Source organism: Bombina bombina, chromosome 5, assembly GCF_027579735.1.
Source record: "Bombina bombina isolate aBomBom1 chromosome 5, aBomBom1.pri, whole genome shotgun sequence".
Taxonomy (NCBI): domain Eukaryota; kingdom Metazoa; phylum Chordata; class Amphibia; order Anura; family Bombinatoridae; genus Bombina; species Bombina bombina.
This window is the reverse complement of record NC_069503.1, coordinates 964,767,696-964,782,371: the sequence shown is the minus strand read 5'-3', so window position 1 is coordinate 964,782,371 and position 14,676 is coordinate 964,767,696. Positions and strand designations below refer to the sequence as shown.

General features: G+C 37.9%; 1 protein-coding gene across 1 annotated transcript in view; it reads left to right on the top strand.

Moving 5' to 3' along the window:
• Positions 1-14,676, top strand: part of LOC128659580 (b(0,+)-type amino acid transporter 1) — an 87,109-nt gene that overhangs the window by 68,307 nt on the left and 4,126 nt on the right. The window contains exons 2-3 of the mRNA XM_053713170.1: positions 4,290-4,421; positions 6,697-7,061. Of these exons, the coding sequence (XP_053569145.1) occupies positions 4,290-4,421; positions 6,697-7,061 (497 nt within the window). The remainder of the gene's footprint in view (positions 1-4,289; positions 4,422-6,696; positions 7,062-14,676) is intronic.

Genomic DNA, 14,676 nt, shown 5'->3' with positions numbered 1-14,676 from the left:
CCTAACCCTAACACCCCCTAACTTAAATATAATTAAAATAAATCTAAAGAAAACCTACTATTAATAACTAAATAAGTCCTATTTAAAAATAAATACCTGTAAAATAAACCCTAAGCTAACTACAATATAACTAATAGTTACATTGTATCTAGCATAGGTTTTATTTTTTATTTTACAGGCAAGTTTGTATTTTTTGTTTGTAGCTAAAATAAATACAAATTTACCTGTAAAATAAAACCTAACCTGTCTTACACTAAATTAAATACAATTAACTAAATTAAATACAAATACCTAAATTACAAAAAAAACAAACACTAAATTATACAAAATAAAAAACAAATTACAAGATATTTAAACTAATTACACCTAATCTAATAGCCCTATCAAAATAAAAAAGCCCCCCCCCCCCCAAAAAAAAACCCTAGCCTAAACTAAACTACCAATAGCCCTTAAAAGGGCCTTTTGCGGGGCATTGCCCCAGAGAAATCAGCTCTTTTACCTGTAAAAAAACAACAACCCCCCAACAGTAAAACCCACCACCCACACAACCAACCCCCCAAATAAAACCCTAACTAAAAAAACCTAAGCTCCCCATTGCCCTGAAAAGGGCATTTGGATGGGCATTGCTCTTAAAAGGGCATTTAGCTCTATTGCTGCCCAAACCCTAATCTAAAACCCACCCAATAAACCCTTAAAAAAACCTAACACTAAGCCCCGAAGATCCACTTACAGTTTTGAAGACCCGACATCCATCGTCAACGAAGCTGGGAGAAGTCCTCAACGAAGCGGCAAGAAGTCCTCAACAAAGCCGGGAGAAGTCTTCATCCAAGCCATGAGAAGTGGTACTCCAGACGGGAAGAAGTCTTCATCCAGACGGCATCTTCTATCTTCATCCATCCGGTGTGGAGCGGGTCCATCTTCAAGACATCCGGCGCGGAGCATCCTCTTCTTCCGACGACTCCCGACGAATGAAGGAAGGTTCCTTTAAGTGACGTCATCTAAGATGGCGTCCCTTAGATTCTGATTGGCTGATAGAATTCTATCAGCCAATCGGAATTAAGGTTAAAAAAATCCTATTGGCTGATGCCAATAGGATTGAGCCAATAGGATTGAGCTTGCATTCTATTGGCTGTTCAGACCCTTTTAAGGGCTATTGGTAGTTTAGTTTAGGCTAGGGTTTTTTTTTTATTTTGGGGGGACTTTTTTATTTTGATAGGGCTATTAGATTAGGTGTAATTAGTTTAAATATCATGTAATTTGTTTTTTATTTTGTGTAATTTAGTGTTTTTTTTTGTAATTTAGGTATTTGTATTTAATTTAGTTGATTGTATTTAATTTAGGTAATTGATTTAATTGTAGTGTAAGGTTAGGTGTTAGTGTAAGACAGGTTAGGTTTTATTTTACAGGTACATTTGTATTTATTTTAGCTAGGTAGTTAGTAAATAGTTTATAACTATTTAGAAACTATTCTACCTAGTTAAAATAAATACAAACTTGCCTGTAAAATAAAAATAAACCCTAAGCTAGATACAATGTAACTATTAGTTATATTGTAGCTATCTTAGGGTTTATTTTACAGGTAAGTATTTAGTTTTAAATAGGAATTATTTAGTTATTAATAGTAGGTTTTCTTTAGAATTATTTTAATTATATTTAAGTTAGGGGGTGTTAGGGTTAGACTTAGGTTTAGGGGTTAATACATTTAGTATAGTGGCAGCAACGTTGGGGGCGGCAGATTAGGGGTTAATAACTGTAATGTAGGTTGTGGCGATGTTAGGGGCGGCAGATTAGGGGTTAATAATATTAAATTAGTGTTTGCGAGGCGGGAGTGCGGTGGTTTAGGGGTTAATAACTTTAGTATAGTGGCAGCGACGTTGGGGACGGCAGATTAGGGGTTGATAAATGAAGGTAGGTGGCGGTGATGTTAGGGACCGCAGATTAGGGGTTAATAATATTTAACTAGTGTTTGCAATATGGGAGTGTGGCGGTTTAGGGGTTAATATGTTTATTCTAGTGGCGGCGATGTCGGGAGCGGCAGATTAGGGGTTAATACTTTTATTTTAGTGTTGCGATGCGGGAGGGCTTCAGTTTAGGGGTTAATAGGTAGTTTATGGGTGTTAGTGTACTTTTTAACACTTTAGTTATGAGTTTTATGCTACAGCTCTGTAGTGTAAAGCTCATAACTACTGACTTTAGAATGTGTTACGAATCTTGCGAGATAGGCTGTACCGCTCACTTTTTGGCGTAAAAAAAAAAAAACTTGTAATACCGGCGCAATGGAAGTCCCATTGAAAAAAGACTTTACGAAAATTGCATAAGTTAATTTGCGGTACGGTCAAAAAAGTGTGCGGGACAGCTGTACCTACAAGACTCGTAATAGCAGCGGTAGTGAAAAAGCAGCGTTATGAGCCTTAACGCTGCTTTTTTACTCATAACGCAAAACTCGTAATCTAGCCGTTAGTTTACTGTTTTTTACATTTGTAAGTGCATTATCAGAGTTATTCTAAAATCACAGAATGACTGTTACTCTAGTCTTTTTGATCCATTTATGGTAATAATTGGTGGAGCTGTCTTGTTAAATAATTGTCTGTCTGGAATTAAACAGCTCTGTTCTTTTTATCTACACTGCCATGTTCTCCTCATGAGCAATTTGATCATTGCTACATAATTCTTTCACTGAAATAACGGCATGCTGGATGCCCTTGTAAACTCACAAAATAATACACTTATGATGGTTCAACTAACTTGTATAAGCAATAAATTAGGGGCAGCAGACACACTGGAATTTATACTCACTGCTTTGTGGATTATTGAAGCCTATACACTCTGCACATAACATGAATTTACTATGTGCAGAGTGTGTATTAAACTTACAAAGCAGTGAGTAAAAATTCCAGCTGCCAGTGTATCTGCAGTTCCTAATTTATTACTTACATAACCCATGTAGCAAGTTTAAAAAACTTCTGTAGTGCTAGGCTGAGAGACCGGCAAATACTTTTAGCTGAACGCAGTCCATAGCTCTTGTAGCTTTATCCTGCACCAAAGCACACTAATAAATCAGATGCCGTTGTATATGTTATATAAAGGTTAAGTGAATTATCCTAAAAAAAAAAAATAGGAATAAGTATTTGGTGATCCCACTTATCCCCCTCATCCCCCTCCCAACCTAGCACTACAGAAGAGTTTTAAATTTGCTACATGGGTTGTATTAGTAATAAATTAGGAGCTGTAGACACGCACTGGCAGCTGGAATTTATATTCACTGCTCTATAAGTTTAACGCTATACACTCTGCACATAGTTCACTCATGTTATGTGCAGTGCTTATAAGGTTAAATAATCCAAAAAGCAGTGAATATAAATTTAAGTTGCCATGTGTGTCTCATAATTTATTACTTATACAACCCGTATAGCAAGTTTTACAATCTTCTGTAGTGCTAGGCTGGGATGGGGGCTGGTATAAATAATAGCAAAATACGTCTCCATTTAATCTTTAATCTACCTTATACTGCATCTGCATGCACTCAACTTCTGCAGCCTGCTTCAGCGCTCTGCTCTCACATCCACCCGATCCTTTCTGTGGAAGCCTTTGCGAAAAGTAGAGTGGTAATGCAAGCTAAAGGCTTCTACAATGTGATGAGGGCGGGACAGATGTGAGAGTAGCGGAGCGGAGATGCAGACTGCAGAAGTTTGCTTTTCTAATGTCAGTCCCTGGCTGCTATTGTATATATCACACTCACAGCACCTTCTGGGCCCCTCCTGAGTGGTGGATCTCAAAGGCCTGGTCGCACCTGCGACCTTTGCGATCCCTGACGGTCAGTCCCTGCATTTACCTCTGTGATTACCTTGTATCTAAGCCTTTACCGTCTGCCCCTTATTTCATTTTTTGTAGACTTGCATTTTAGCCAACCAGTGCTGACTCATAAATAACTCCACAGAAGTGAGCACAGTGTTATGAATATGGCACACCTGAAATAGCACTGTGTAACTGTGAAAATCTTTCAAAATGCAATGAGATAAGAGGCGGCCTTCAACGGCTTAGAAATTAGCATTTGAGCCTACTTATGTTTAACTTTCAACAAAGAATACCAGGAGAACAATGCAAATTTGATGATAAAAGTAAATTGGAAAGTTGTTTAACATTGCATGTCCTATCTGCATCATGAAAGTTTAATTGTGGCTATAATGTCCTTTTAAGATGTAATTTCTTTGTATTTACTTTGTATTAAACCAATGTAGTTCTGCATATGTTTTACTTTCTCAAATTATTTTTGTTGTTTATTTTTTCAGAGGAGATTAAAAATCCCAGCAAGAACATTCCCCGTACTGTGATCACAGGAGTGTCCACAGTGATTGTATTTTACTTGCTGGTAAACATCTCATATCTAACAGTATTAACACCCAAAGAGATTGTGTCCTCAGGTAATGCACACCATTCACATTATAAAAAAAAATCCTAAATACTTTTGCATTGAACACAGTGTATACATATTTGTTCTGTAAGTTGTGACAAATCAAATGCCTTGCACTGTCATGTTTCTTGTGTGGGTATTTAGCAGTATGAACTAACAGAGAAACTAACTTAAAGACAATGTCTGCTGACTATAGAGTTCCCTCCCAGTTCCAGAGTGTCTTTTCTCAAAGTAACAGTATACCACATCTTCGCAACTACTTCCAAATCCCATCTTAACATTTAACACATCTTAACAACAAAGAAAAAATACAAATGTGCTTCAATGGCTCAATATACTTTATCCTACAACATAATCTTTTAATCTCTCTGGAGGGTGTATTGCCCTTCTAGCTTGTGATGTTTTGTGTCCAGCTTCTGCAGACTGTATAGGGACAAATTCTCCTTGGTTTGCATCTGAACCTGGCATTTCAGTCTCTGAGTCAGTATTGTGAGTGATTGGCGACTCTTCTCCTCTTTCGGGTACAAATACTTGTGGCTCTGAGTGATCTTGTTCATACGTGTAATCCATCCTGAGATGACGCCGGTTTCTCCTGTACTGTCTGCCATCAGTTGTTTTAATTACATATGGGGGTCAATTTATCAAGCTCCGTACGGAGCTTGATGCCCCGTGTTTGGCTCATTGGAAACAGAAGTTATGAAGCAGCGGTCTAAACCGCTGCTCTATAAACTGCCTGCTCTGAAGCGGCGGACAGAAATCAACCTGATCGGATACGATTGGGTTGATTGACACCCCCTTCTAGTGGCCAATTGGCTGCGAATCTGCAGGGGGTAGTATTGCACCATCGAACCAGCAGCATACACCTTGCATCCATGTCCAGTGTCTGAAGTCACACCTGGATATATATAAACATATATAGAAATACATTTTTAAAAATAAAAATACAATTTCTTCTAAGTGAAGAATATTGGAATATAAAAAGTTTACAGTAAATTGCATTATGAAATATTAAAGTTGTTAAAAAATGATTTTTCTACTTTTAAGATATTTGAGTGGAAAGGGTTCCAAAGTGTGTGTGTGTATATATATATATATATATATATATATATATATATATATAACACGGAAGGGGACTGCACTCTCTGGACTGGGTACACATATTATGACCCTGCAACATGCACAGCCCTGGGTGCTCAATAGCACTCTCAGACAGCTGCACTGCCCCCAGAGTCCCAGGCAGTTAACTCCAGACAGGTCTGGGTGCAAGGCCATTTGGACAGATGCGGTAACTAAACTAACTCTTCCATCATTTTTGCTTTTAATCTTAGCTGAGAGCTTGCACGTGAGTGCTGTACTTTCTCTGTGTGTTGTATGTATGTATGTATGTATGTATGTATGTATGTATGTGTGTATATATATATATATATATATATAATACATAGCCGGTAGCCCAGCACTCCTTCCACACGGGTGTAATCACAGCCCGGGTGCTATCCTCGTGTAATTGTATAGAAATGTCCAAATGTAGGAGGGCACTCACAGCTCTGCTGAGAGTTCATTTATTATATATTGTCCTGAAGAAGGCCCACAAATGGGTCGAAACGTAGACATCTACAATTAATGTGAAAATAAGTTGGAAATAAAAGTATACTGTTTGTTGTTTCTATACAAGTCCTGTGAGTGCCCTCCTACATTTGGACATTTTTATATATATATATATATATATATATATATATATATATATACATATGTGTAAATGTTTATATGAGTATAAGTTATCACTAACAATAGTGTGCCACTTGTAATCTAGCCCTTAACGCTTTGAATATCTGACAGGATTTGAAAAACCACATTATTTTAGTTTCTGAAACATAGGACTGAAAATATGGTTTTAATACAGTTAATAAAATTGATGCTTGTCACATTGATGTAACCTCGTCACTTGGTCCAAATGGTAGTTTATCATTTTGTTTGGCTTGTAAGACAGTTAGATATGAGAATTTATTTTATTTATTTTAGTTTATTGACTATAACGTCAGAGCCATTCACAACCATCTAATTGTAAAGTAAGATGTTTAACAAATTAATGACCATTTTTTAAAAAAAAACAATACAAATAAATACATAAACAATAATTAGTTGTATCTGCTGACAATATTATACGTTTTATTTAGTGTCACACAAGATATAATGGAAAATGCTCTGCTCATTTTCACAATAATTACTTTGTATAGTGTTACAAATTTCTGCATTTCAGTTTCTCATAATTTATCACTTTCTTGTAGCTGCTGTTTCTATTACCTGGGCTGATAGAACTATTCCATCTGTAGCATGGATCATTCCAGTCTCAGTTGCTATCTCAGTATTCGGTTCTCTCAATGGTGGTATGTTTATACTTGGACGACTTAACTATGCTGGAAGCAAAGAGGGGCATTTACCGGCCATCATTTCCATGCTTAATGTACATCACATGACTCCAGCTCCAGCTATGATTGTCTCAACAATTATTGCATCCATTTTTGTCATCCCTTCTGATCTCCTGTCCTTAACAAACTATTTTGGCTATGCTTCTTGGCTTTTGGTTGGCCTGACTAGTACTAGCCTAATTGTTTTGCGCTACAGAGAACCTAGCCTTACTAGGCCATACAAGGTAAGATGAACCCAGAAAAAACGGAAATATATTAATGGAATGAGTGGTTGTTAAAATGTGATGCAGTTAATGAAATTCTTTGCAGTTAATTAAATGCTTACAGTGGAATAAGAAAATGGTCTAATTGTTAGAGCACTTTTAAATTGCTCTATTGCTTACATATAAATATGCATTTAATCACTGCAAAATAGGTAAACACATAGTTAAAGGGACATTCAAGTCAAAATAAACATTCATGATTTAGATAGGGCATGCAATTCTAAACAACTTTCCAATTTAATTTTATCATTAAATTTGCTTTGTTCTCTTACGGCTAGATTTAGAGTTTGGCATTAGATGTCAAAACCAGCGTTAGAGGCTCCTAACGCTGGTTTTGGGCTACCGCTGGTATTTAGAGTCGTATAGGTAAGGGTCTAACGGTCACTTTGCAGCCGCGACTTTTCCATACCGCAGATCCCCTTATGTCAATTGCGTATCCTATCTTTCTAACGCTGGTATTTAGAGTCGTGGCTGAAGTGAGCATTAGAAATCTAACGACAAAACTCCAGCCGCAGAAAAAAGTCAGTAGTTAAGAGCTTTCTGGGCTAACGCCGGTTTATAAAGCTCTTAACTACTGTGCTCTAAAAGTACACTAACACCCATAAACTACCTATGTACCCCTAAACCGAGGCCCCCCCACATCGCCGCCACTCTATTAATTTTTTTAACCCCTAATCTGCCGACCGCACACCGCCGCCACCTACGTTATCCCTATGAACCCCTAATCTGCTGCCCCTAACACAGCTGACCACTATATTATATTTATTAACCCCTAATCTGCCGCCCCCAACATCACCTCCACCTACCTACAATTATTAACCCCTAATCTGCCGACCGGACCTCACCGCCACTATAATAAATGTATTAACCCCTAATCCACCTCACTCCCGCCTCAATAACCCTATAATAAATAGTATTAACCCCTAATCTGCCCTCCCTAACATCGCCGACACCTAACTTCAAGTATTAACCCCTAATCTGCCGACCGGACCTCACCGCTACTCTAATACATTTTTTAACCCCTAAAGCTAATTCTAACCCTAACCCTAACACCCCCCTAAATTAAATATAATTTAAATCTAACAAAATAAATTAACTCTTATTAAATAAATTATTCCTATTTAAAGCTAAATACTTACCTGTAAAATAAACCCTAATATAGCTACAATATAAATTATAATTATATTGTAGCTATTTTAGGATTAATATTTATTTTACAGGCAACGTTGTAATTATTTTAACCAGGTACAATAGCTATTAAATAGTTAATAACTATTTAATAGCTACCTAGTTAAAATAATTACAAAATTACCTGTAAAATAAATCCTAACCTAAGTTACAATTAAACCTAACACTACACTATCAATAAATGAATTAAATAAAATACCTACAATTATCTACAATTAAACCTAACACTACACTATCAATAAATGAATTAAATACAATACCTACAAATAAATACAATTAAATAAACTAACTAAAGTACAAAAAATAAAAAAGAACTAAGTTACAAAAAATAAAAAAATATTTACAAACATTAGAAAAATATTACAACAATTTTAAACTAATTACACCTACTCTAAGCCCCCTAATAAAATAGCAAAGCCCCCCAAAATAAAAAAAAATGCCCTAAACTATTCTAAAATTAAAATAGAAAAGCTCTTTTACCTTATCAGCCCTTAAAAGGGCCCTTTGCACGGCATGCCTCAAAGAATTCAGATCGGATCAGCCAATTGGATTGAACTTGAATCTGATTGGCTGATTCCATCAGCCAATCAGAATTTTCCTACCTTAATTCCGATTGGCTGATAGAATCCTATCAGCCAATCGGAATTCGAGGGACGCCATCTTGGATGACGTCCCTTAAAGGAACCTTCATTCGTCATCTAGTCGTCGGAAGAAGAGGATGGATCCGCACTGGAGGTCTTCAAGATGGAGCCGCTCGTCATCAGATGGAAGAACATAGAAGATGCGGCTTGGATGAAGATGTTTGCCGGTCCGGATCTACTCTTCTGCCCGGATAGGATGAAGACTTCTGACCGAAGATGGAACTCTTTAGCCGCCGCTTGGATCAAGACTTCAGCCGGAGGATGGACGTCACTCTTCAGCCCCCGCTTGGGCTTGGATCAAGACTTCGGAGGCTCTTCTGGACCAATCAGGACCCGGTGTGGTGAAGACAAGGTAGGGAGATTTTCAGGGGCTTAGTGTTAGGTTTATTTAAGGGGGGTTTGGGTTAGATTAGGGGTATGTGGGTGGTGGGTTGTAATGTTGGGGGGGGTATTGTATGTTTTTTTTTTACAGGCAAAAGAGCTGAATTCTTTGGGGCATGCCCCGCAAAGGGCCCTTTTAAGGGCTGGTAAGGTAAAAGAGCTTTTCTATTTTAATTTTAGAATAGGGTAGGGCATTTTTTTTATTTTGGGGGGCTTTGTTATTTTATTAGGGGGCTTAGAGTAGGTGTAATTAGTTTAAAATTGTTGTAACATTTTTCTAATGTTTGTAAATATTTTTTTATTTTTTTTAACTTAGTTCTTTTTTATTTTTTGTACTTTAGTTAGTTTATTTAATTGTATTTATTTGTAGGTATTGTATTTAATTAATTTATTGATAGTGTAGTGTTAGGTTTAATTGTAACTTAGGTTAGGATTTATTTTACAGGTAATTTTGTAATTATTTTAACTAGGTAGCCATTAAATAGTTATTAACTATTTAATAGCTATTGTACCTGATTAAAATAATTACAAAGTTGCCTGTAAAATAAATATTAATCCTAAAATAGCTACAATATAATTATAATTTATATTGTAGCTATATTAGGGTTTATTTTACAGGTAAGTATTTAGATTTAAATAGGAATAATTTATTTAATAAGATTTATTTTATTTCGTTAGATTTAAATTATGTTTAATTTAGGGGGGTGTTAGGGTTAGGGTTAGACTTAGCTTTAGGGGTTAAAAAATTTATTAAAGTAGCGGTGAGGTCCGGTCGGCAGATTAGGGGTTAATAATTGTAGGTAGGTGGAGGCGACGTTGTGGGAGGCAGATTAGGGGTTAATAAATATAATATAGGGGTCGGCGGTGTTATGGGCAGCAGATTAGGGGTACATAGGTATAATGTAGGTTGCGGCGGTGTAGGGAGCGGCAGATTAGGGGTTAATAATAATATGCAGGGGTCAGCAATAGCGGGGGCGGCAGATTAGCGGTTAATAAGTGTAAGGTTAGGGGTGTTTAGACTCGGGGTACATGTTAGGGTGTTAGGTGCAGACATAGGAAGTGTTTCCCCATAGGAAACAATGGGGCTGCGTTAGGAGCTGAATGCTGCTTTTTTGCAGGTGTTAGGTTTTTTTTTCCATCTCAAAATGCCCTATTGTTTTCTATGGGGGAATCGTGCACGAGCACGTTTTTGAAGCTGGCCGCGTCCGTAAGCACCGCTGGTATTGAGAGTTGCAGTGGCGGTAAATTATGCTCTACGCTCCCTTTTTGGAGCCTAACGCACTGAAAACGCAGCCATTCGGTGAACTCTAAATACCAGCGGTATTTAAAAGGTGCGGGGAAAAAAAAGCCAGCGTTAGCTACGCGGGTCGTTACCGACAAAACTCTAAATCTAGGCGTTAGTATTCTAATTTTAAAGATAAACCTAGGTGGGTTCAAACTGATTTCTAAACTGTTAAATAGACATGAAACCCAAATTATTTCTTTCATGATTCTGATAGAGAATACAATCTTAATCAACTTTATAATTTACTTCTATTATCTAATCTGTTTTATTCTCTTGGTATCATTTGTTGAAGGCGCAGCAATGCACTACTGGTTTCTAACTGAACACATGGTGAGCCAATCACAATCGATATATAAATGCAGCTACCAATCAACAGCTAGAACCTAGGTTCTCTGCTGCTCCTGAGCTTGCCTAGATACACCATTCAGCAAATGATAACAAGAGAAGGAAGCAAATTAAATAATAGTAAATTGGAAAGTTGTATGCTCTGTCTAAATCATGAAAGAAAAATTTTGGGTTTCATGTCCATTTAAAGGTCGACTCTTATCTCAGTGGATTTTGACCGTTTTCACAGTTAGACAATGCTAGTTCATGTGTGCCATATAGATTACATTGCGCTCACTCCCATGGAATTAATTATGAGTCAGCACTGATTGGCTAAAATGCAAGACTGTCAAAAGAACTGAGATAAGGGGGCAGTCTGCAGAGGCTTAAATACAAGGTAATCACAGAGGTAAAAACTGTATTAATATCACAGCGTTGGTTATACAAAACTGGGGATTGGGTAATAATGGGATTATCTATCTTTTTAAACAATAACAATTTTTAAGTAGACTGTCCCTTTAATGGTCATAAGGTGCTGTAATTTAGTGAGCCACAAATAGAAAACTATTACAAAATAACAGTGGTGCAGGTTTAATTACACTGTTAAAATGGAGACTTTTAGAAATCTGCTGTTGCCTTTTCATAATAATCCATTATAGTGACCTGCATAGGGTCTAGGCCAATGTAGGGAATATTTTATTAATACATTACAATTCATTTTTTCCCTTTTAAGATATCAAGTTTCAGAGCATTACATTGTGCCTTCCATTTTATGGGCCAATTATATACTCAGGAATACATTATACCAGTCTATACGTTTTTTTAATCTTCATTGAGACATAAAAAGTTGAGCTATTTTTACCTCTGTGATTATCTTCTATCTAAGCCTCTGCAGAAAGCCCCCTTATGTCAGTTCTTTTGACAGACTTGAATTTTAGCCAATCAGTGCTGTCTCAAAATAACTCCACAGGAGTGAGTACAATGTTATCTGTATGGCACACATGAACTAGTACTGTCTAACTGTGAAAAATGGGGGAACATGCACAGATATAAGAGGCGGCCTTTGACAGTTTAGAAATCAGTTTGAGACAACCTAGGTTTAACTTTCAGCAAAGAACACACACGCCTAGATTTAGAGTTTTGCGGCCAAAGGGGTACGTTAGCTACGCATGCTTTTTTCTGGCCGCACCTTTTAAATACCGCTGGTATTTAGAGTTCACAGAATGGCTGGGTTTTCAGTGCGTTAGGCTCCAAAAAGGGAGCGTAGAGCATAATTTAACGCCACTGCAACTCTCGATACCAGCGGTGCTTACGGACGCGGCCAGCTTCAAAAACGTGCTCGTGCACGATTCCCCCATAGAAAACAATGGGGCTGTTTGAGCTGAAAAAAAACCTAACACCTGCGAAAAAGCCGCGTTCAGCTCCTAACGCAGCCCCATTGTTTTCTATGGGGAAACACTTCCTACGTCTGCACCTAACACCCTAACATGTACCCCGAGTCTACACACCCCTAACCTTACACTTATTAACCTCTAATCTGCCGCCCCCCGCTATCGCTGACACCTGCATATTTTTTTTAACCCCTAATCTGCCGCTCCGTAAACCGCCGCTACTTACATTATCCCTATGTACCCCTAATCTGCTGCCCCTAACACCGCCGACCCCTATATTATATTAATTAACCCCTAATCTGCCCCCCACAACGTCGCCTCCACCTGCCTACACTTATTAACTCCTAATCTTCCGACCGGACCGCGCCGCTATTATAATAAAGTTATTAACCCCTAATCCGCCTCACTCCCGCCTCAATAACCCTATAATAAATAGTATTAACCCCTAATCTGCCCTCCCTAACATCGCCGACACCTAACTTCAAACATTAACCCCTAATCTGCCGACTGGAGCTCACCGCTATTCTAATAAATGTATTAACCCCTAAAGCTAATTCTAACCCTAACCCTAACACCCCCCTAAATTAAATATAATTTTTATCTAACGAAATAAATTAACTATTATTAAATAACTTATTCCTATTTAAAGCTAAATACTTACCTGTAAAATAAACCCTAATATAGCTACAATATAAATTATAATTATATTATAGCTATTTTAGGATTAATATTTATTTTACAGGCAACTTTGTAATTATATTAACCAGGTACAATAGCTATTAAATAGTTAATAACTATTTAATAGTTACGTAGTTAAAATAATTACAAAATTACCTGTAAAATAAATCCTAACCTAAGTTACAATTAAACCTAACACCACACTATCAATAAATTATTTAAATACAATACCTACAAATAACTACAATTAAATAAACTAACTAAAGTACAAAAAATAAAAAAGAACTAAGTTACAAAAAATAAAAAAATATTTACAAACATTAGAAAAATATTACAACAATTTTAAACTAATTACACCTACTCTAAGCCCCCTAATAAAATATCAAAGCCCCCCAAAATAAAAAAATGCCCTACCCTATTCTAAATTAAAAAAGTTCAAAGCTCTTTTACCTTACCAGCCCTGAACAGGGCCCTTTGCGGGGCATGCCCCAAAGAATTCAGCTCTTTTGCCTGTAAAAAAAACACATACAATACCCACCCCCCAACATTACAACCCACCACCCACATACCCCTAATCTAACCCAAACCCCCCTTAAATAAACCTAACACTAAGCCCCTGAAGATCTTCCTACCTTATCTTCACCATACCAGGTTCACCGATCCGTCCACGGAAGTCTTGATCCAAGCCTCGGAAGTGTTGATCCAAGCCCAAGCGGGGGGCTGAAGAGTGACGTCCATCCTCGGGCTGAAGTCTGGATCCAAGCGGCGGCTGAAGAACTCCATCATCGGGCTGAAGTCGGAAGTCCATCATCGAGATGAAGTCTTCTATCAAGCCGCATCTTCAATCTTCTTTCTTCTGGAGCGGAGCGGAGCCATCTTCTTTCCAACCGACGCGGATCCAACCTCTTCAACCGATGCCTACTTGCCGAATGACGGTTCCTTTAAATGACGTCATCCAAGATGGCGTCCCTCGAATTCCGATTGGCTAATAGGATTCTATCAGCCAATCGGAATTAAGGTAGGAAAATTCTGATTGGCTGATGGAATCAGCCAATCAGAATCAAGTTCAATCGGATTGGCTGATCCAATCGGCCAATCAGATTGAGCTCGCATTCTATTGGCTGATCGGAACAGCCAATAGAATGCGAGCTCAATCTGATTGGCTGATTGGATCAACCAATCGGATTGAACTTGATTCTGATTGGCTGATTCCATCAGCCAATCAGAATATTCCTACCTTAATTCCGATTGGCTGATAGAATCCTATCAGCCAATCGGAATTCGAGGGACGCCATCTTGGATGACATCATTTAAAGGAACCGTCATTCAGCGAGTAGGCGTCGGTTGAAGAGGTTGGATCCGCGTCGGTTGGAAAGAAGATGGCTCCGCTCCGCTCCAGAAGAAAGAAGATTGAAGATGCGGCTTGATAGAAGACTTCATCCCGATGATGGACTTCCGACTTCAGCCCGATGATGGAGTTCTTCAGCCGCCGCTTGGATCCAGACTTCAGCCCGAGGATGGACGTCACTCTTCAGCCCCTTGGGCTTGGATCAACACTTCCGAGGCTTGGATCAAGACTTCCGAGGACCGATCGGTGAACCTGGTATGGTGAAGATAAGGTAGGAAGATCTTCAGGGGCTTAGTGTTAGGTTTATTTAAGGGGGGTTTGGGTTAGATTAGGGGTATGT